Source organism: Eptesicus fuscus, chromosome 6 (genome assembly GCF_027574615.1).
Source record: "Eptesicus fuscus isolate TK198812 chromosome 6, DD_ASM_mEF_20220401, whole genome shotgun sequence".
In the NCBI taxonomy this organism is placed as follows: domain Eukaryota; kingdom Metazoa; phylum Chordata; class Mammalia; order Chiroptera; family Vespertilionidae; genus Eptesicus; species Eptesicus fuscus.
Genome location: NC_072478.1, coordinates 25,715,854 through 25,736,928, shown reverse-complemented (window position 1 = coordinate 25,736,928; position 21,075 = coordinate 25,715,854). Strand labels below are relative to the sequence as shown.

Genomic DNA, 21,075 nt, shown 5'->3' with positions numbered 1-21,075 from the left:
TCCCCGCTCCGGGGCTGCTGTCAGCCGGGAGCCGTCTGCTGGCCCCATCTGTCCCTGGAGTGTGGGGTTTGGAAGCCGGACAACACAGAGGGCGAGTGGATGACCCTTCTCCTGAGCCCCCGGCTCCTGCCCGGCCCTCACCCCTCCCTCTGACTAGGAACTGCTTCGTGTGCACACTCACTTCCTGAAGGAGATGAAGGAAGCCCTGGCCACCACGAGTGCACCTACCCTCTACCAGGTCTTCATCAAATACAAGGAGAGGTGAGGCCAGCCGGGACCCTGAAGGTCACCCTGCCCTGCCCAGGCCGGGTTTGAGGGACTTTGACTTTAGAGACCACCGGACAGGGAGGGTTTCTCTTTCTTTGCTCCTGGGCAAGGGGCTAACCATCTCTGGTTCGACCTCTGGCTTTGCCTTTGGTGAGCTGTGTGTGGTTCTGGGAAGCCACTTAACGTCTCTGTGCTTCTGCCTCCGTGTCTGTAAAGTCTGTGGTACAGGACTGAGTCATCGATGCCTAAAGCGCGTAGCACAGGGCCTGGCACACGTATGTGCTCAATAAGTTTATTAAGTAAATGGACATTGAGCAGAGATGATTTGCCCAGTGCTGAGAGCTTCTTGTGCGTTATCTCGTTTAATGTTATCATAACCCCACATGGGAAATGCCATTGCTATGCCCATTTTATAGGCGGGGAGACGGAGGCTCAGCATCACCCAGCTGGGAAGAGGTGGGCCGTTTGGGACTGACGCCCAGAGCTGCCTGACCTTGGTGCCGGCCACCGTTACCTGTCTGGCCGCTGCTACCTGCCCTCTTCCCGCAGGTTCCTCATCTATGGCCGCTACTGCAGCCAGGTGGAGTCGGCCAGCAAGCACCTGGACCGCGTGGCCAGCGCCCGGGAGGATGTGCAAATGAAGCTGGAGGTCGGGGCCGGGCCCCAATGGGGGGCTCTCGCACTCCTTCACGGGCCCCGGGGCAGCAGGGAGGACACGGAGTTGGAGATGGCAGAACTCTGACTCAGAAACATGGATGAGAGTTAGAAACATGGATGAGAGAGAGACACCGATCAGCTGCCTCCTGCACACCCCCTACTGGGTATGTGCCCACAACCAAGGTACATGCCCTTGACTGGAATCGAACCTGGGACCCTTGAGTCCGCAGGCTGACGCTCTATCCACTGAGCCAAACTGAACCCCAGCCCTGGGCTGAGCCCCAATCCTGGCTGTGCACCAAGTCTAGGCTGAGCTCCAATCCTGGACTAGCCCCAACCTGGGCCCGTGTGTGGTGGAAGCACAGCGAGGGCAGGGGTGGTGCCCCGTGCATCCTGCCTCTTTGCACGGTGGGGACCCTCGAGGCCTGTCCCTCCACTTCTCTCCAGCCCCACTCAGCTGGCGGGTCCTGGGCCTCCACCCCATGGCATTCTTCCTTCCGTATTTCCTCAGGGGAGGTAGGATGCTTCTCGCTCTAGAAAAATCCACACCTGCCTCCACCTCATCTTGCTTACCTGGTTCTCTGATCCCCCAGGAATGTTCTCAGCGAGCAAACAATGGGAGGTTCACCTTGCGGGACCTGCTGATGGTGCCAATGCAGCGAGTGCTCAAGTACCACCTCCTTCTCCAGGTGCACAGTTGGGGACCTCCTAGGTCCCAGGATTATGGGCTTGGCATCTCTACCTCCCTGTGCCATAGGAGTGGGGGTGGGGCTGGCTTCTGGAGGCTGGACTCTAGGACCCTCTGGGAGGGTCAGTGGGGCCATGCCCGGCCTCCTGACAGCAGGAGGAGGGACAGCAGGAGGAGTGGGGAGGAGCTGGGGGGCCAGGCTGGTTTGGAAGGCCTGGGAGGAGAGGACAGGCCCAGGTGATGTCTGCCTCTGTGGGCCATGCAGGAGCTGGTGAAACACACGCAGGACGCAATGGAGAAGGAGAACCTGCGGCTGGCCCTGGATGCAATGAGGGTGAGTGGTCACACACATGGGGTGTCAGTCACACACATTCAGGACAGCGCGGGGCAACGCCACTCAGACACAGTCACATCCATGGGCAACACCCACCCCACCACCACCACAGGGCCACATGCCTCTATGATAGGTTATTCACAGCGTCCTCCTGAGGACACGGACATGCTGTGGACACTGTCTTTCTTTTAAATATATTTTTATTGATTTCAGAGAGGACAGGAGAGGGAGAGATAGAACATCAATGATGAGAAATCATTGATCGGCTGCCTTCTGCATGCCCCTCACTGGGCATGTGCCCTGACCGGGAATCCAACCATCCAACTGTGACCTGCTGGTTCATAGGTCGATGCTGAACCACACTGGACAGGCTGGACACTGATTTTAAGGCTCTTGCTGGCCCTGATGGGGGCTGACCCCTATCCCTGGCCAGTTAGGGGTTTGGGCTGGGTGGGGGTGCCCAGACTCACATCTGGCTAACCCCCAGGACCTGGCGCAGTGCGTGAATGAGGTCAAGCGGGACAATGAGACGCTGCGGCAGATCACCAACTTCCAGCTGTCTATTGAGAACCTGGTGAGGGGATGAGGCTGGGAGGGCCAGGGGCGTGGCCACGTAGGGAGGGACTTTGGTCTCCTCCTTGTTGGCCCCTTGCCAGATAACTTGCCTGCTGCCTAGGACCAGTCTCTGGCCCACTATGGCCGGCCCAAGATCGATGGGGAACTCAAGATCACCTCCGTGGAGCGCCGCTCCAAGACAGACAGGTGGGTGGGGCCTGGGTGGGGGCGGGCCCAGGTTCTTAGGTCGGTAGGTGGGGGGAGTTAACACATCTGGGTGGAGCTTTGGCGTGGGCGGAGCCAGGTTTCTAAGTAGGCATGTGGGTAGGACCACTTTGACCAGCGGGTGGAATCTAGATGGACAAGGTGAAAACAACATAGTTGTGTGGAGCCGAGACCACCAGATGGTAGGGCCAGCAGGGAACACATAGGTGAGGTCAAGATGGGCAGGTGGGCGGGGCCAAGTTGGCCACGAAGAGAAGGGCAGGAGTCCTAGGATGGTAGGACCTAGATGGACAGCGGGGTGGACCTGGAGGGTGGAAGGAACCTGGCAGAGAGCTGGTCGGGGCTGTTGGGAGAAGCCAGGCAGAAGCGCCTGACCCAGCTGCTCCCAGGTACGCCTTCCTGCTCGACAAAGCCCTGCTCATCTGTAAGCGCCGAGGGGACTCCTACGACCTCAAGGACTTTGTGAACCTGCACAGCTTCCAGGTTCGAGATGACTCTTCGGGAGAGCGTGACAACAAGAAGGTGGGGTTCTGAGGCCAGAACTGGGGACCCCATTGCTGGGAAGCACCCGTGCTTGAGACACTCCTCTTGGCCTTTGCAATGTCTGTGAGCGTTTGTCTCAGACGTGTGTGTGTGTGTGTGTGTGTGTTGGGGGGGTGTTAGATTTATGGATGTGTCCTGGGCATCCCTTTACTATGGTAAATGCATGTTCTCCTGGGGGCGGAGAGGCAGGTACTGGCTCCTTACAGGCGTAGGGTTGGTGGGCATGTTGCCCCGCCCTCTGCAGGGTGGGTACTTCATTCTGAACCCTGCTTCCCTGCAGTGGACTCACATGTTTCTCCTGATCGAGGACCAAGGTGCTCAGGGCTATGAGCTGTTCTTCAAGACACGAGAACTGAAGAAGAAGTGGATGGAACAGTTCGAGATGGCCATGTGAGACCCCTCCTCCTCCGTCTTTATATCCTCAGAGGACTCACAGGTGCAGGGGGCTGAGAGGCGATTCTGTGGTCTAGTCTCACATCTTTGACATTCTGTGGGACTACTCTGAACCTCAGTTTCATCATCTGGGAAATGGGAGGGACAGGCTGAAGGCTGTCTGCTTCCCCAGAATGCCAAGGTTCTGTGCAAGCTTTGGTTACCAGCCTAGAACTTTTCCCTCCTCTTCCTCCTTTTTTTTTTTCCCCTTGAAGTGAAATTCACATAACCCAAATTGAATCAATTTAAAATGTACAATTCAGTGGCATTTAGTGCATCACATTCTTGTGCAACCATGACCTCTAATTCCAAAACACTTCCATCCCCACCCCCCAAAGGAGACCCTGCACCCGTGAAGTTACTCCCCACTTTCCCCTCCAGCCCCTGGCAACCACCAGTCTGCTTTCTGTCTCCTCCCATGTTCATAACAGCACTGGGCCAAAGTGTTCACAGTGGCTAAAAGATGGCAACCACCCAAATGGCCATCAGAAGATGAATGGCTACACACAATTCAATATGTCCATGCAGTGGAATGGTACTCAGCCATAAAAACGAAGGAAGTACTGACACATCCAAGTGGCAGCATGCATGAGCACTTTCTTCTTCTTATGGCCGAACACTATTCCATCGTCTGGAACTGTCCCCCCTCTCTAGCTCCAACATCTACCCTGAGAATGCCACAGCCAACGGGCATGACTTCCAGATGTTCTCCTTCGAGGAGACCACGTCCTGCAAGGCTTGCCAGATGCTGCTGAGGTGGGAGTCTGAGAGGATGGGCCTGGGTCCTGGGGTTGGTCAGCGCGTCCCCTTTAAAGGGGCTCCTCCAGCTATCACTCCCCTGAGTTGGGAGGGAGGTGGGAGGCTCTCCTTTGATCTTAAGCTTCTCCATCTCTCTCCTGCTCTAAAGAGTACCCAACCCTTCATGTTAATGGTCAATGACTGGCTGTGTTCATCCACATCACTGACTCTCCTTTATCTCGTCTCCTGCATGCCAGAGGCACCTTCTATCAGGGCTACCGTTGTCATCGGTGCCGGGCACCTGCACACAAAGAGTGTCTGGGGAGGGTGCCTCCCTGTGGCCGCCATGGGCAAGGTACCAGTGGGAGACAGGGCAGGGGTGGGCTTGGTTCTGCGTGGGGGTGTTTCCCATCCTAACCTTTATTTTCCCTCCCATAGATTTTGCTGGAACTATGAAGAAGGTAAGACTGCATACTTTTTGTGTGTGCCTGGAAATACTGGGGGGCGAGGGGGAGCGGGTAATGGCAGGAGGCCCCGGGAGACCCCAGCAGTGGGCATGGCCCTTTTCTGGGTGCTCAGATAGGGGCTGAGGAGTCCCCAGGCTGGGCTCAGGTAGCCACGCTGGTTTTCCTGGTCTCTCCCTCCAGGATAGGCTACATCGCCGGGCTCAGGACAAAAAGAAGAATGAGCTGGGTGAGTCAGCAGGGGGCACTGTGTATTCCAGGCAGAGGGAACAGCATGTGCAAAGGCTAGGAGGTAGGGAGGCAAAGCATTATGAAAGAAGTGAAAACAATTTTGTGTGGCTGAGAGAAATAAACGATTTGCTAATAGTCATGTAGAGTCAGAGTAAAGAATCAGATTTTATGTCTATTACTTATTTATATTGATACTAGAGGCCCGATGCACGAAGATTCGTGCAAGAATGGGCCTTCCGCTCTAACTGGTTTGGCTCAGTGGATAGAGTGTCGGCCTGTGGACTGAAGGGTCCCAGGTTCGGTTCTGGTTAAGGGCATGTACCTCGGTTGCGGGCACATCCCCAGTGTGGGGTGTGCAGGAGGCAGCTGATCGATGTTTCTCACATTGATGTTTCTAACGCTCTATCCCTCTCCCTTCCTCTCTGTAAAAAATCAATAAAATGTATTAAAAAAAAAAAAAAAAGGAATGGGCCTTCCTTCCCCTGGCTGCCGGCACCACCTTCACTCTGGCCAGAGCCGCCTTTCTGTTCCTGCCCGGAGCCGCCTTTCTGCCTTCGCATGCTGCCCAGAGGCCTGGAGCAGCTGGGGTGGTGCAGAACGCCTGTGTCCCGCCCTGCCCCCGGCCGCTAGGTGCCTGCATATGCAAATTAACCCACCATCTTTGTTGGGTTAATTTGCATACTCACTCCTGATTGGCTGGTGTATGTCATGAAGGTACAGTCAATTAGCATGCTACTCTTTTATTAGGTAGATACCTATATGTATACAAATTTCAGCTTTATTTATAGTAGTAAAAAGTTAGAAACAACCGAAATGTCCTCAATAGGAGGAAATGTATATGAGTGTGTATATGTGTGCATATATCCAGTATGCACCCTTACTACATCTGGCTTCTTTTATTCAGCACAATGTTGGTGAGATTCATTGATGTGGTTGCTTGTAGAAGTAGCTTGTTCTTTTTCATTGCTGTATAATATTCCACTGCATGATTATATCACACTCTATCCATTTTATTTTATTTTTTAAAAATATATTTTTACTGATTTTGGAGAGGAAAGGAGAGGGAGAGAGATAGAGAGAAAACATCAATGATGAGAGAGAATCATCGATCGGCTGCCTCTTGCAACGCCCCACACTGGGGATCAAGCCCACAACCCAGGCATGTGCCCTGACCAGGAATCAAACCGTGACCTCCAGGTTCATAGGTCGACACTCAACCACTGGCCCACACCAGCTGGGCTGTTTATCCATTTTATTGAGGACATTTGGTGCGTTGCCAGCTTTTGGCTCTTGTGGACCAAGCTGCTGGGAACATTGTTGCCTATGACTTTCGCGGACATGTGTTTTCATTTCTCTTGGGAAATTGCTGGATCGCTGGGCAGACATCTGTTTAGTGTTAGCAGAGACTGCCAAACAGCTTCCCAAAGTGGATTCCCACCAGCAATGTGGGAGAGTTCCAGGTGCCCCCATCCTGGCCACCACGTGGTCTGGTCCATCTTTTTGATGTTTGCTGCCCCGGTGGGTGGTGAGACTCCGGTTGGCACACCCCTGAGTGCCCAGCCCACTGTGGGACACAGATGGCAGTCTCCCTCCTCCCCTCCAGGGCTGCCCAAGATGGAGGTTTGCCAGGAGTACTACGGGATTCCTCCACCCCCGGGGGCCCTGGGACCTTTTCTACGGCTCAACCCCGGAGACATCGTGGAGCTCACCAAGGCCGAGGCTGAGCAGAACTGGTGGGAGGTACAGGCTGGGGCTGTGGGAGTGATGGGGAAGGACCCGAGTGCGGGGTCATGGGTGTGGGTGACCCTGGGAAGTGGGGTCATGGCCTCACTGCAGTCCAGCGGGGGAAGGCTGGTCTGGAGGAGGCGCCTGGGGAGGGTGGTGTAGGTAGAGATTTCCCAGGCTGGCCAGGCCCTTCTGAGCTGGCTGTCTTCCCAGGAAGTCCATACTGCTCGGCACATCTTTGGGTCCTCAGGTCACAGAGACAGCGGCGGACGGGCAGAGTGGCCATGAAATAGAAAGATGGGCACACATGCGAGCAGATGCCTATGACCTCTCTCTCCATGTTTTCCCTCCTGGCGTTTTAGGGCAGGAACACGGCTACCAATGAAGTTGGCTGGTTTCCCTGTAACAGGGTCAAGCCCTACGTGCATGTGAGTGCCTCAAGGCTGGGCGGAGTGAGGGCAGGGGAGTCCAGAGCGGGTTCTGAGAGGGCAGGCAGGCTTGGGGAGACCCCTGAGATAGGGAGGGGGCTACCCGTCATGGCAGGTCATTCTCAAACTCGAGCTTCTGCTGACCTCTGTCCCCATTCGGCACTAATTCCCCATCCCCCTCCCCCAGCCCCTGGCACCTCCCGTCTACTTTCTGTCTCTGTGGATCTGACTCCTCCCGGGACCTCCTGTGAGTGGAATCACACGGCATCCGTCCTTTTGTGTCTGGCTTATGTCACTTAGTACGATGCATTGAAGGTCCATCCGTGCTGTGCTGTGCGCCAGAATCTCCTTCCTTTTTCAGGCTACGTAATAGCCCATGGTCTGATGGGCCACATTTTGCTAATCCATTCATCCGAGGATCGAGGATCGACACTTGGGTTGCTTCCACCTTTTGGCAACTACGAATAATGCAGCTGTGAACGGGGGTGTTTAACTATCTGAGTCCCAGTTTCCAGTTGTTTGAGTGTATACCCAGAAGAGCCACTGCTGTGTCATGTGGCGATTTTATTTTTTTGAGGACCTGCTGCTGTCTGGTTTTGCATAGAGACTGTACCTTTTTCATTCTGGCTAGTAATGCAATTAGAGTTCCATATCCTCATCAACACTTGTTTTTTCCCTTCCTCCCTCCCTCCCTTCCTCTCTCTCCCTTCCCTCCCTCCCTCCCTCGCTTCCCTCCCTCCCTTCCTTCCTTTTTCTTCCTCTTTGTCCTCTTTCTCTCATTTTCTCTCTGTCCCCCTCTTTCATTCTGTCTCTCTTATTGTCTCTCTCGAGGGTAGCCCTCCTCATGGACCAGAGGTGGTAGAAATGTGCCCCTTTACATTGATTTAGATCGAGGATTGGCACGCTTTCCCTGTAAGTAGACAGGACACATTTTCAGCTTCTCGAGTGAGACGCTGTCTATCGTGGCTGCTCACCTCCGCCACGGTGGTGCCAGAGCAGCTCAAGAGGCTCTGTAAACGAGGAGCATGGCCATGTTCCAATGACACCCCATCTGTGGGCCCTGGCTTATGAATTTCATATTATCTTCATGTGCCAGGAAATAATAGTCTTTTAAAATCTTTTGTCAACCATTAAAACAAATCTAAAAACCTTTCTTAGCTTGGGGGTCCTGCTAAAACAGGTGTCTGGACAGCCCCTGGTTTGTGTGATAGGGGACCAGCCGCTCCCACTAGATTCCGGAACTGTCTTCCCAGTGGACAGTTCAGTGCTTGGTACATGATAGGCATTCAGTAAGTGACAGCGGAATGAATGAATGAATGAATGAATGAATGAATGAACAAAGTGCCCTGAAGTCTGTTGCCAAGCTGGGCTCTTGGTCCTAAGTCTGGTCTCTTGTCCCTAGGGCCCCCCTCAGGACCTGTCAGTTCATCTCTGGTGAGTAGAACCACCTTCCTTCCTTTCTTTTTTCTTTCTTTCTTTCTTTTTTTTTTTAAAATATATATATTTTTTTATTTCAGAGAGGAAGGGAGAGGGAGAGAGAGATAGAAACATCAATGATGAGAAAGAATCATTGGTCAGCTGCCTCCTGCACGCCCCACACTGGGGACTGAGCCCGCAACCCAGGCATGTGCCCTGACCGGGAATCGAACTGTGACCTCCTGGTTCATAGGTCAATGCTCAACCACTGAGCCACGCTAGCTGGGCCACCTTCCTTACTTTCAAGTTGGGGTCTCTCTGGGGTGGGTGCCTGAGGAGGGGCCTCCAAACCAATCAGTTACCCACTCTGAACCCTGGGCATTGACAGTTGGGTCCAGCCCAGCATCGGAAGCTGCTGAGGAGAGAACAGACAAAAGAGAGCCCCAAACTTTAGGAGATTATAGTCTCCTGGCAGGAAAATGATGGTGACCATGGTATGGTGGTCCCCATTTTTTTTTTTTTTTTAGCACCTACTACGTATAGAACTTTGAGGGGTGAAGGTTTACAGTGTTGCTTTTGGAATCCACTGGCCTGGGTTTAAATCCTGACTCCAACATTTTCCAGCTGTGTGACTTTGGGCTAGTAAGTCAGCTTCTCTGTACTTCAGCTTTCCTCTCTAGAAAATAGATTAATGCCAGTGTTTACTTCACAGGATTGTCATGAGGCTTCATAACTGGCACACAATAGGCACTTCATTATCTGTTGTTTTTTTTATCATTAGCTATTGTCACATTAAATCAATCCCAAGTGTTCATTCATCTCCCCCCACACACAAACACACACATTTTAACATCTTTTCCAATCAATGCGGCCTCCGTCTTTACCTTATTTTATGGGTAGTGATTTTCATTTTGTAATGGTCCATGAAAGAACGGTGCATTTTACAGTCGTTGGCGTCTTAGACTTGACGTAACAGCAGTGTTGTTTTATGACCATGTGTCAGCACATTTAATTCTTGTCACAGCCCTTTGAAGTAGGTGCTATTCTTCACTCCCTTTCTGCAGAGGAGGAGACGGAGGCTCAGAGAGGAGAAGTGATCTGTTGAGTGTCACACAGTGAGGAAGTGACAGAGATGGGATTCTACCCACGTCGGCCTGACTCCAGGGCCGGCCTTTCTGCCTCTTGAGAGTCGTAGTAACACAACGGGCATGTAACACCTTGTGAATGTCATATATGAGGTGCTTCCACTGCATTATCGCCATTTGCCAAAAGTGTTCCTCTGCGATGGGTGGGCTTCTCACCCTCTTCCTAGAAGAGGAAATTGGGGCTCAGAGCGGAAAAATCAGTTCCTGAGGTCACAGAGCATCTAAGGGCAAAGCCAGGGTTCCAGCCGCAGTCTCTCCAGGCTGTGCTCACTCTGCCTCCCCTGCCGGGAAGCGGTCGCCAGGGCCGAAAATGGGGTGAGGAGAGTGAGGCACTCGCTGTGGGTGAAAAATCTAAGGGGGGGGGTTTGTCCCAAAAACTCAGGCATTGAGGGCCACAACATTTTAATGTAACATTTTAAAAAATTAAGATCAAGGCAAAATATCCTTGATGAGCAAGACATCAAAGTTGTAAATAAAGATAGGGTATGACAGGGCTGGGAGTAGGAAGTGTGTTGAATCAGGGAAGTGAAGAATCAGACCGTGTGTTTATTTAAAATGTTCATCCTGGGTTCTTTTGCATTCATTTAAAAAAAAATATGTTTTTATTGATTTGAGAGACAGAGAGAGAGAGAGAGAGAGAGAGAGAGAAACATCGATGTGAGAGAGAAACATCGATCAGTTGCCTCCCACACGTACCCCAACTGGGAATAGAACCCACAACCGGTGCATGTGCCCTGACTGGATTCGAACTGGCAGCCTTTGGTGTACAGGATGACGCTCAATCAACTGAGCAACACTGGCCAGGGCTGCAGTCATTTTTAAAATTTTTATTTATTGATTGATTTGAGAGAGAGAGAAACATCGATTTGCTGTTCCACTTATGTATGCATTCATTGGTTGCTTCTTGTATGTGCCCTGACCAGGGATTGAACCCACAATCTTCGTGTATCAGGATGACACGCTAACCAATGAGATACCTGGCCAGGGCCACATTCATTTTTTAAATTGAGGTGAAATTCACATAACATACAATGAACCATGTTAAGCCCTAGCCAGTTTGGCTCAGAAGATACAGCATCGACCCAGAGACTGAAGGGTCCCTGGATCGATTCCAGTCAAAGGCACGTACCTCTGTTGCAGGCTCAATCCCCAGATCCCCAACCCTGGTTGGGGCACATGTGGGAAGCAACCCATCAATATGTCTCTCTCACATCGGTGTTTCTTTCTCTCTGTCTCTCCCCACCCTTCCACTCTCTCTAAAAGTCAATGGAAAAATATCCTTGGATGAGGATTAAAAAAAAAATTGACCATTTTAAGAATAATTTATATTCATGTTTATATTTATATTACATATTTATAATTATACTAGTAGCCCTGCGCATGAATCTGTGTGCCAGTAACTCACCAGTAGCTCGATGCCGCCCTCCTGTAGCTCCCCCCGCCCCCCCACACACCCCCTTCATAGCTTACTGCCCTGCCCCTCCTGTAGCTCTCCACTGCCCACTTGTAGCTCACTGCCCCACCCTCCTGCTGATCCATGATCTGGTTGTTATGCAGTTGGTCGTTACGCTTCACGGCATAATGACCATTTACATATTATATCTTTATTATATAGGATATCATCTATAATTATATATTATCTAGAATTAATACCTATTTATGTTATGTTTATATTTATAGTATACATTAATACTCATTTATATATCGTCTATAATTATATATCTGTAATTAACACTTGTTACATAGTCACATTTATAGCATACATATATACATATTCACATTTATATATTATTTAGTTATATATTATCTATAATTACCATATTATTTATGCTACATATTCACAGTTATAGAATAAATATATTTATATCCACATTTATATATTATTTATAATTGTATATAATCTATAATTAATATACTTATTATATATTTACACTTACAACATAAATATACCCATATTGACAATTACATTCAACTAGAGGCTCAGTGCACGAATTCGTGCACAGGTGGGGTTGGCTGGCCCGCCCCAATCGGGACCCATTGGGCCAGGCTGGCAGGGAGGAGGGGCCATGGGAAGTTGGCGGGCCAGCCCTGCCCCCAGTTGAGGGGGGGCCGAGTGTGGGAGGGGCCGTGGGTGGTTGGTGGGCTGGCCTCACCCTCTGGTCAAACTCCTGGTCGAGGGGACAATTTGCATATTAGCCTTTTATTATATAGGAAGATGGCACTTTAGTACATTCCCAGTGATGTGTGTATATTATTTCTTTCTTGCTGAAAAACATCTTCATTACCCCCAAGAAAGCCCTGCCCCCATTAGCAGTCACCTCCCTTCCCTCCCCAGCCCCTGGCCACCACTAACCCACTTCCTGTCTCTGGATGTGCCTGCTCTGGACTTTTCACAAGAATGGAATCACACACTGTGTGGCCTTTTGTGTGTGGCTTCTCTCACTGAGCATCATGAGTTCAAGGTTCATCTATGTTGTAACTAGTGTCAGGACTTTGCTCCTTTTTATGGCTGTTTTTGTAGTCTTCTTGAGTTTTAAAAATATTACATTAAAATATTACTTTTAAAAATTAAATTTATTGAAGTGGCCTTGGTTAATAACATTATCTAAGGTTTAAGTGTATAATTCTTTTTAAAATATATACATTTTATTGATTTCAGAGGGAAGGGAGAGAGAGAAACATCAGTGATAAGAGAGAATCATTGATTGGCTGCCTCCTACACACCTCCACACTGGAAATCGAGCCCGAAACCCAGGCATGTGCCCTGACCTGAAATCATACCATGACCTCCTGGTTCATAGGTCAACACTCAACCACTGAGCCATGCTGGCTGGGCTGACTTTATGTTTTGTTGATGGTTTCTTTTGCTGTGCAGAAACTTTTTAGTTTGATACAGGCCCATTCATTTATTTTTGCTTTTACTTCCCTTGCCTCTAAGGTGAAGTTCATAAAATTCTCTCTGAGACCAAGGTCTATTAAGTTTAGTACCCATGTTTTCTTCTTTGTGGTTTTAATGTTTTAGGTCTTATATTTACGTCTTTAATCTATTTTAAGTTAATTTTTATGGACGGTGTCAAATAGCAATCTAGTTTCACGGCTTCCTAATTTTCCCAACACCATTTATTGAAGTGGCTTTTCTTTTCTCTGTTATATGTATTTTACTTCTTTGTCAAAAATTAGTTGCCCAGCCGAAACCGGTTTGGCTCAGTGGATAGAGCGTCGGCCTGTGGACTGAAAGTTCCCAGGTTCGATTCCGGTCAAGGGCATCTACCTTGGTTGCGGGCACATCCCCAGTGGGAGGTGTGCAGGAGGCAACTGACTGATTTTTCTCTCTCATCGATGTTTCTAACTCTCTATCACTCTCCCTTCCTCTCTGTAAAAAAAAAATCAATAAAATATATATTTTTTAAAAAATTAGTTGCCCATATACATGTTGGTTTATTTCTGGGCTCTCTCAATTTTGTTCCACTGGTCTGTGCGTCTGTTTTTCTGCCAGTACACCGTTTTGATTATTGTAGCTGTGTAGTAGACTTTGAAGTCAGGGAGGCTGATATCTCTGGCTTCATTCTTTTTTTCTCAGGATCACTTTGGCTACTTGGGGTCTTTGGTGGTTCTCTACAAATCTGATAATTTTTTGTTCTATTTATTTAAAAAAAAATGCCATTGGGGTTTTGGTGAGGATTGCATTAACTCAGTATAGTGCTTTAAGTAATATGGCCATTTTAACTATGTTGGTGCTTCCAATCCATGAACATGGAGTATCTTTCCATTTCCTTGTGGCTTCTTCAATTTCTTTCAACAATGTGAAGTACTACTTATTATTTATATTGATGGCTGAATTTTTTGATACCCCATCCCTCCCCTTTAAATTGCCCACTTCTGGACGCTGGCCACTGCCTCCTCCGGACTTCTTTTGGTGTCTAAGGGCGGTTGGACTTGGGCTGTCACCAACTTAAAAAAAAGTCACAAGGGTTAGGCGAAGACGTGACCCCCATATGGCCATAGGGGGGCGCAGGCATGGGGACTGAGCAGACCTCTCTCCTTGGTGTGTCTTGGCAGGTACGCCGGCCCCATGGAGCGCGCCGGAGCAGAAAGCATCCTCACCAACCGCTCCGACGGGACCTTCTTGGTGCGGCAGAGGGTGAAGGACGCGGCCGAATTTGCCATCAGCATTAAGTAATACCTCCCTCCCTGACCCACCTCCCCTTGTGACCTGGGTGACTCGGGTGGCTGGGAGGAAGGGAATGTACAGTCACAATGCCACCTTTTCTTTCTTCCTTCCTTTCTTTCTTTCTTTCTTTTTTTTTTTGTAAGAGAACATTTATATGGCAAATTACAGAGGTAGAAAAAGTAATTCCTAGAAGAAATGGGCTTAGGAAACAAGCTATAGAGGTCAAGGACCGCCCTTGGAGCTTGGGAGTGAGGAAGCTAATGGTCACGCGCCTGGGGCAGGGAGGGGGTGGGGAACGAGAAGGCACCCTGTGCTCCTGGGTGGGAGAGCACCAATAGCCACCTTGGATTCAACCCCTGGGGTCCTGAGTGCGTTTAAACAAATTCATTTCCTTTAAATGACTGATAACCCACAAGAAAGAGAGGTGCTTCCTGGGGAAGTTCCAAAAGGCACTGAGCACCCCCTAGGCCAGTGGTCGGCAAACTCATTAGTCAACAGAGCCAAATACCAACAGCGAATGAAATTTCTTTTGAGAGCCAAATTTTTTAAACTTCTTCTAACGCCATTTCTTCAAAATAGACTCGCCCAGGCCGAAAACTGACTTCTGCGCATGGGCCACGAAGTTTCAATCGCACATGTGTGTGTGCGCGCCCGCACGTGGTATTTTGTGGAAGAGCCACACTCAAGGGGCCAAAGAGCCGCATGTGGCTCGCGAGCCGCGGTTTGCCGACCACGGCCCTAGGAAGAGGCAGAGCAAGGAATCACACACACCCTGTCTCTCTGCTTCTCTGGTTGCCGAGGGCAGCTGCTGGCTCAGGGTGACTCACTTCCTCGGAGGTTTTGTAGTTGTGTCTCGCCTGCCCGGTGGGGATCTTTTGCTGCCTGGATCTCCAGAGATTTTGCATTTGTTTCTGGGGGACCCACGAGCAGGTTCATTGTTCTTTAGGTTGATTCCTTAGTTTTCTCAGACGACACCGGCAGCTCAAGTTGAGACTCCTGGTGATGGAAACAAGAAAATGGAATGATCCTGGCTAAGACTTAAGATAGAGTGAGGAGGCTCTTAGGGAAGGGGGGGGCCCTGCAGGTCCTGTGCCTCCCTTCTCAGAGCTGCTACTAAGTTGCTCAACTGAGCTCAAGGCTGAGCCATAAACATCCTGGAACAACAACTGCAGCCTGGCATTTGGACGGGACCTCCTCCTTGTAGTTTTCACCGCCCTCCGTTGCATATTTAAGCTAACGAAGCTCTGGTAACTCGGCCAGCAGCTCTTCATTTGCAGGAAAGAAAGAATTTCGCATTGAGGGTTTTGCCTTGACAGACCTTGCCTTTGTTTGTCCTCCCCTGGAACACAATTTTGGTTGATACCTGAAAAACCTGTGTCTCCAGGGCTGCAGCTTTTTGCTTAAATGAATGCCTTTTGTTCTTTATGTCCGTCTGAACCTCTCCGTGTGGTTGACACCGCAGACCTTCCTGAGGGCAGGCTGAGGTTATGAATTCACAAGGGTGGCTTTCTGTTTGGGGGCCGAGACAGACAAGATGCTTATCATCCTGGCTGTGCTGATGCGGGGGGGGGGGGGGGGGGGTTCTAGCCCCCCTCTTTTCCTGAAGGCAAAGCTCTTTGACAGTCCAGCCGTACAGGGCATGGGCGGGTCTCAGGCCAACTCTCCACCTGGAGGGACCCCCGTAACTCTTCACGTGCCTCTGTGATCATCGAGACATAAGCTTCCTGGTTCCCAAGATCAGCAAATCCTTAGGGTCGCAGTTCACGCTTACTGCTTCGTCTTTAGTTTTGTCCTCATTTCTGGCATCTGGGCATTTCCCCTTTTTTTGAGAACTCAGCACTTTTCTCCTCGGCATTTCTAGGGGTTTTCTGTGTGGGAGGAGGTTTGGTTTTCTAGTTCTCCAAACTGGCCGAAGTGACCATCTCTTCCTCCATGTCCTCGCTGCTCTGTGGCCTGCCATGTGGTTTAAGCTAGACACTGTAGGTCTCGTCCTAGCTATTGTAGACCAGCGATTTTCAGCCTTCTTCATCTTGTGGCACATAAACTAATTACCCAAGTTCTGTGGCACACCAAAAAAATACATTTTTTTTTTTTTTTTGCCGATCTTACAAAAAAAAAAGTATAATTTTGATTTATTCACACTGGACGGCTGTTGTGTTGTCATTTCTAAATTTGACAATCTAATGGAAAAGAGGGCAGTGCCCCTGACGAAAGAGTCAGGTATTGCCTGTTTTAAAAAACTCTTGCGTCACACGGGTTGAAAGTCACTGTTCTAGAACATTCCTTTCCTTGCAAGACCTGACTTCTCAACAACCCTGTGAGTCCAGGAAGATGACTCCTGTTATCTTAGGAAGATCTGGAGCCTTAGAGGAAGAAATGGAGGCTTAGAGCAGAAAAGGCCCGAGGGAAGGAACCGGCTGGTGCAGCAGGAGGCAGCTTCAGTCTTGGGCTGCCGTGGCCGCCCCCTCCCTGAAGCAGCCGAGACTGCTTTTTCCCTGGTTCGGGGGATAGCCTGGGCCTGAGGCTTGGCAGAGTGTGGGCCTGGGTCCCCGGCCTCAGGGCTCCATGACCATCTCGCCCACTCTCTCACTGCCTCCAGGTACAATGTTGAGGTCAAGCACATTAAAATCATGACGGCAGAAGGACTGTACCGGATCACAGAAAAGAAGGCCTTCCGGGGGCTGGCGGTAAGGGCCGATCTTCCCCTAATTCCAGTTTTCCAGGACGAAGGCAGGACCCTTCCTGAGCTCCATCTTGGGACGACCTCCCTCTTATCCATATTCACAGGGGCCCCTCCAAGGGAGCTTTGGATCAATTGGCCTTAAATGCAACCCCCTAATGACCAATAATGATGATGGTGATGGTAATCCTATATAATAAAAGGGTAGTATGCAAGTCGACCAAATGGCAGAACAACCGGTCGCTGTGATGCGCACTGACCACCAGGGGGCCAGATACTCAATGCAGGAGCTGCGCCCTGGTGGTCAGTGTGCTCCCACAGGGGGAGCGCTGCTCAGCCACAAGCTGGGCTGACGGCTGGCAAGCGCAGTGGCAGTGGCAGGAGCACTAAGGATGTCCAACTGCCCCCGTACGGGGAGCGGGCCTAAGCCGTCAGTCAGACATCCCCCGAGGGCTCCCGGACTGCGAGAGGGTGTAGGCCAGGCTGAGGGACCCCGCCCCCCAAGTGCACAAATGTCGTGCACTGGGCCTCTAGTAATAGTAATAAGTAACAGCAGTGAGCATTGACAGAACACTTACTGAGTGCCACACAGGTTATAGATAGGACATCACTGAATCCCCTCAAAACTCACTCTCCGAGTTCCCATTTCACAGATGGGTGAACCTGAGAAGAGCAGGGTCCCTGTTTCTGTCGGACTTGAAGATTTAGCTCTGCCTAATCTGTTTCGTGATCATCTGACTGAGCATGTGCCCTGACCAGGAACTGAACCAAAAACCTTTTGGTTCATGGAACTACGCTCAACCAACTGAGCCACTCCAGCCAGGCCAGGAGCCCTTCTTTTTTTTTTTTTTTTAAATTTCTTTATTGATTAAGGTGTCACATATTTGTCCTCATCCCCCCATTCCCATCCCACACCCCTCCCCATGGATGCCCTAACCCCCTGTTGAACTTAACCATTGGATAGGCTCATATGCATGCACACAAGTCCTTTGGTTGATCTCTCCCCCCTCCCCCCACCCTCCCCTATCCTCCCTCTGAGGCCCAATAGTCCGATCGATGCCTCCTTGTTTCTGGTTCTGTTCTTGTTCCTCAGTCTATGTTGTTCATCATTTCCCCTAGATGAGCGAGATCATGTGTCACTAGAGATATACTTATAAGAACTGAATGTGAGACGAGCAATAATAGTTATGCTGACAGGCAAATGAATCAGTCTGTAGTGAGTTTCTTTCTGGACCAACAGTTCTTTTGAGACCCAATTTCAATGTCCACCAGTTCCTTATGTGTACATGTCAGCACTGACCCCTCAGCTCTGGATGGTGGACAAATGGTGGTAACGGAGGTCCGACTCCCTCTGGTTTGGTCTCGGCCGGACCCAGGGGCATGGCTTCACCCGGACTCAGGGGCACGTGGCCCCAGGAGCCCTTCTTAATAGATATTTTCTTTCTCAGGGTTCACATGGACATCTTTGGAATCTAGAACTCTAAAATGCAAACATGTCGTTTTACAGAATATCCCTTAGTTGTTTACTTATTATTAGAATCAGCTTGAGCAGTTGTGTAATAAATACTCCTAAGTGCAATACATCTGGGACTTGAATTCAGATCAGTCATATTTCAGAAGCCAGCTCTTAGCTGCTCTATTCCACTGCCTCCCCAGAGGCTGAATTCTGGATCCACGCTCTTCCAGCCATGGGACCCTGGCCAAGGAACTTGGCTTCTCTGTGACTCATTTTCACCATTTATAAAACACATGGTACCATGAACATACTCCCCTCAGGATTATTAGGAGATTTGGATGATGTATGGTTGCACTCTGGCCAGCACATATTAGGTGCTTAGTTATTATTATTATAACTAGAGGCCCAGTGCACGAATTTTGTGCACTGGGCCTCTAGTTATAATAATAACTGAGGGGTCCCCACAGTTATTATTATTAATAATAATAACTGTGGGGACCCCTCAGCCCGGCCTGTGCCCTCTCGCAGTCCAGGAGCCCTTGGGGAGCGGGCCTAAGCCGTCAGTTGGACATCCTTAGCGCTGCCGTGGAGGTGGGAGAGGCTCCCACCACTGCCACTGCACTCACCAGCCTGTGAGCCCAGCTTCTCGCCGAGCAGTGCTCCCCCTGTGGGAGCACACTGACCACCAGCTCCTGCGTTGAGCGTTTGACCCCTGGTGGTCAGTGCGCATCATAACGACCAGTCGTTCTGCCATTTGGTCGATTTGCATATTAGCCTTTTATTACATAGAATTAATTATAAAAATAAGGCTCCTGGCCACCCACATGGGGGTCCGGTTTGATTTTGGTGAGGTGGTCGTTAGATAGGTTGATTATTGTGTAAATGTGTCATGAGGCAATGGGTTGAAGCTCATGGGGATTATTCGAGGAGTCACTTGCCAGGGAGGCCCTGCTTCATGGGAGGAGTTGGACGTGGCTCCTTCCACGGCTGCCCCCTCAGGCGTGGGCCTGCTGGGATAGCATCTGTCCTGCTGCCCCCCTGCCAGGAGCTGGTGGAGTTTTACCAGCAGAACTCCCTAAAGGATTGCTTCAAGTCGCTGGACACCACCCTGCAGTTCCCTTTCAAGGAGCCCGAGAGGAGAGCCATAAGCAAACCGACAGGTAGGATGCATCAGGCTGGGGGCCTGCAGCCCCAACTCCTTCACATTGTAGAGAGAAAGTTGGGGGATACCATGGACATTCCTTCTGGTGGGCACAGGGAGGTCCTATCTGTGAATCAGCAGGGACTCTTCCTATCCCTGTCCATCCCTCTGCTCTTGAGTGGTTTGTGTAGGTGGGTCGGGTTATGTTTTTTATATTGGGGAAGATGAGGACACGAGGCACCAGCAGGGTCCTCACCTGTTCCTTTTAAGCCTATATTTTTGTAACAATACCAAGGATTTACTAGTATCTACAGCCTTCTCCGACAACAAGGCAACTCCTTTAGTGCACTTTACCTTCCCCTTTCCTTTGCATCTCTTACCCACGGGATTTGTTGAAATTATCTGGAATGTTGGATATAGTTTTCTATAATTTAAAATAATTATGGCATATGTTTATGAATCCTTTCTTAGCAATTGAATTGAACTTGTAAAAACAGAATCAAGAATTACTTAGACCCTATATTTCTTGTTTCCTATGTCTTTCTTTTTCTTTTTTTAAAATTTCTTATTTTGATTCCAATTTTGTTTTCCTGGCGTACATTCTGAAGTATGTTTTTCAGAAAAGTCATATGGGTTGTGTGGTGTCTGAATTTTTTATGTCCAAAATGTTTTTTTAAAGATATTTAAAAAGTAACTATCATTAAACTATTTTATGTCTGAAAAAGCAAAACAACAGAAGAGGACTCCAAGACAAAAATTATTTCTGTTCACATCACTAAATCGAATAAATGTTTCTATCTGCCTGCACGTTACTAATTTGTACTGGCATAGATAGGGATGTCCAATCTTATCATATTTGCAGAAATACTACAAATTAACTACAGTATCACTTACATTGTACTGTGAAAAGTTCTCTGTGTCTTTTACCCCCCTGCTTATCTTTCTCCCATTTCCTCTTTTCTGACTCTCGGTCCTTCTTAAAATAATTAATATTTAATAGCTTAAAATGATTTTTTTTCCACATCATTTCTCTGTTTCCTTTGCTATAAATATATACAAACCATCTTAAAAATTATTATGGTATTATTTTCTAAATTTGGACGCTGGTTGGGCTGCAAGGATGATTTGGGGAGTACAGCTGTGTCCCCTCGGAGCACGGGGCACCCAGCCCTGTACAGAGAGGCATTGAAGGACCCTTCATCCTAGTGTTACCCTCTTGAGAGCATTATCCTCCCACTGCGCCTGGATGGTGGGCCGGGTGTCTGCCCGCGGCTTCTTACCACGTCTGCTCTCCCCTCCACAGCAGGAAGCACCAAGTATTTTGGCACAGCCAAAGTCCGCTACGACTTCTGCGCCAGGGACCGCTCAGAGCTGAACCTCAAGGAGGGTGACATTGTCAAGATCCTTAACAAGAAGGGGCAACAAGGCTGGTGGCGAGGGGAGATCTACGGCCGGGTGAGTCAGGGCGGAGCTTGGCATCTCAGGCATCCTGGCCACAGTGAAGCTGTGCTGGAACTAGGGGCTGGAGCAGCTGGGGCGTGGCTCATGGGAGGCCTTACCTGGTTAAGGGGAGCGAGGGCCATAGAGCTTTCATTCACTGATGCAACTTGCATGTAGTACTTATTTGAACACCTACTACGTGCCAGACCTGCTGAGTGCCGGGGAGACGAAAAGGAGCACATTGCAATCACTGCCCTCATGAAACTCACAGTCTAGTGAAGAGGACAAAGCTGTAGTCAAGGAGTGACAATGCGGAATGGCGGAATGGCCAACATTGTG

At 49.7% G+C, this 21,075-nt stretch overlaps 1 protein-coding gene across 2 annotated transcripts in view; it reads left to right on the top strand.

Moving 5' to 3' along the window:
* Window positions 1-21,075, top strand: part of VAV1 (vav guanine nucleotide exchange factor 1) — a 58,996-nt gene that overhangs the window by 36,539 nt on the left and 1,382 nt on the right. The window contains exons 8-26 of one of the 2 annotated variants that reach the window (XM_054717458.1): window positions 158-261; window positions 817-916; window positions 1,518-1,613; window positions 1,878-1,946; window positions 2,434-2,520; window positions 2,623-2,708; window positions 3,116-3,248; window positions 3,550-3,659; window positions 4,356-4,457; window positions 4,697-4,794; window positions 4,878-4,900; window positions 5,087-5,132; window positions 6,738-6,874; window positions 7,222-7,287; window positions 8,690-8,721; window positions 13,908-14,024; window positions 16,619-16,706; window positions 19,201-19,315; window positions 20,603-20,751. In XM_054717458.1, the coding sequence (XP_054573433.1) occupies window positions 158-261; window positions 817-916; window positions 1,518-1,613; window positions 1,878-1,946; window positions 2,434-2,520; window positions 2,623-2,708; window positions 3,116-3,248; window positions 3,550-3,659; window positions 4,356-4,457; window positions 4,697-4,794; window positions 4,878-4,900; window positions 5,087-5,132; window positions 6,738-6,874; window positions 7,222-7,287; window positions 8,690-8,721; window positions 13,908-14,024; window positions 16,619-16,706; window positions 19,201-19,315; window positions 20,603-20,751 (1,758 nt within the window). Of the gene's footprint in view, window positions 1-157; window positions 262-816; window positions 917-1,517; window positions 1,614-1,877; window positions 1,947-2,433; window positions 2,521-2,622; window positions 2,709-3,115; window positions 3,249-3,549; window positions 3,660-4,355; window positions 4,458-4,696; window positions 4,795-4,877; window positions 4,901-5,086; window positions 5,133-6,737; window positions 6,875-7,221; window positions 7,288-8,689; window positions 8,722-13,907; window positions 14,025-16,618; window positions 16,707-19,200; window positions 19,316-20,599; window positions 20,752-21,075 lie in introns of both variants that reach the window. The other variant, XM_054717457.1, reaches the window with a different exon arrangement.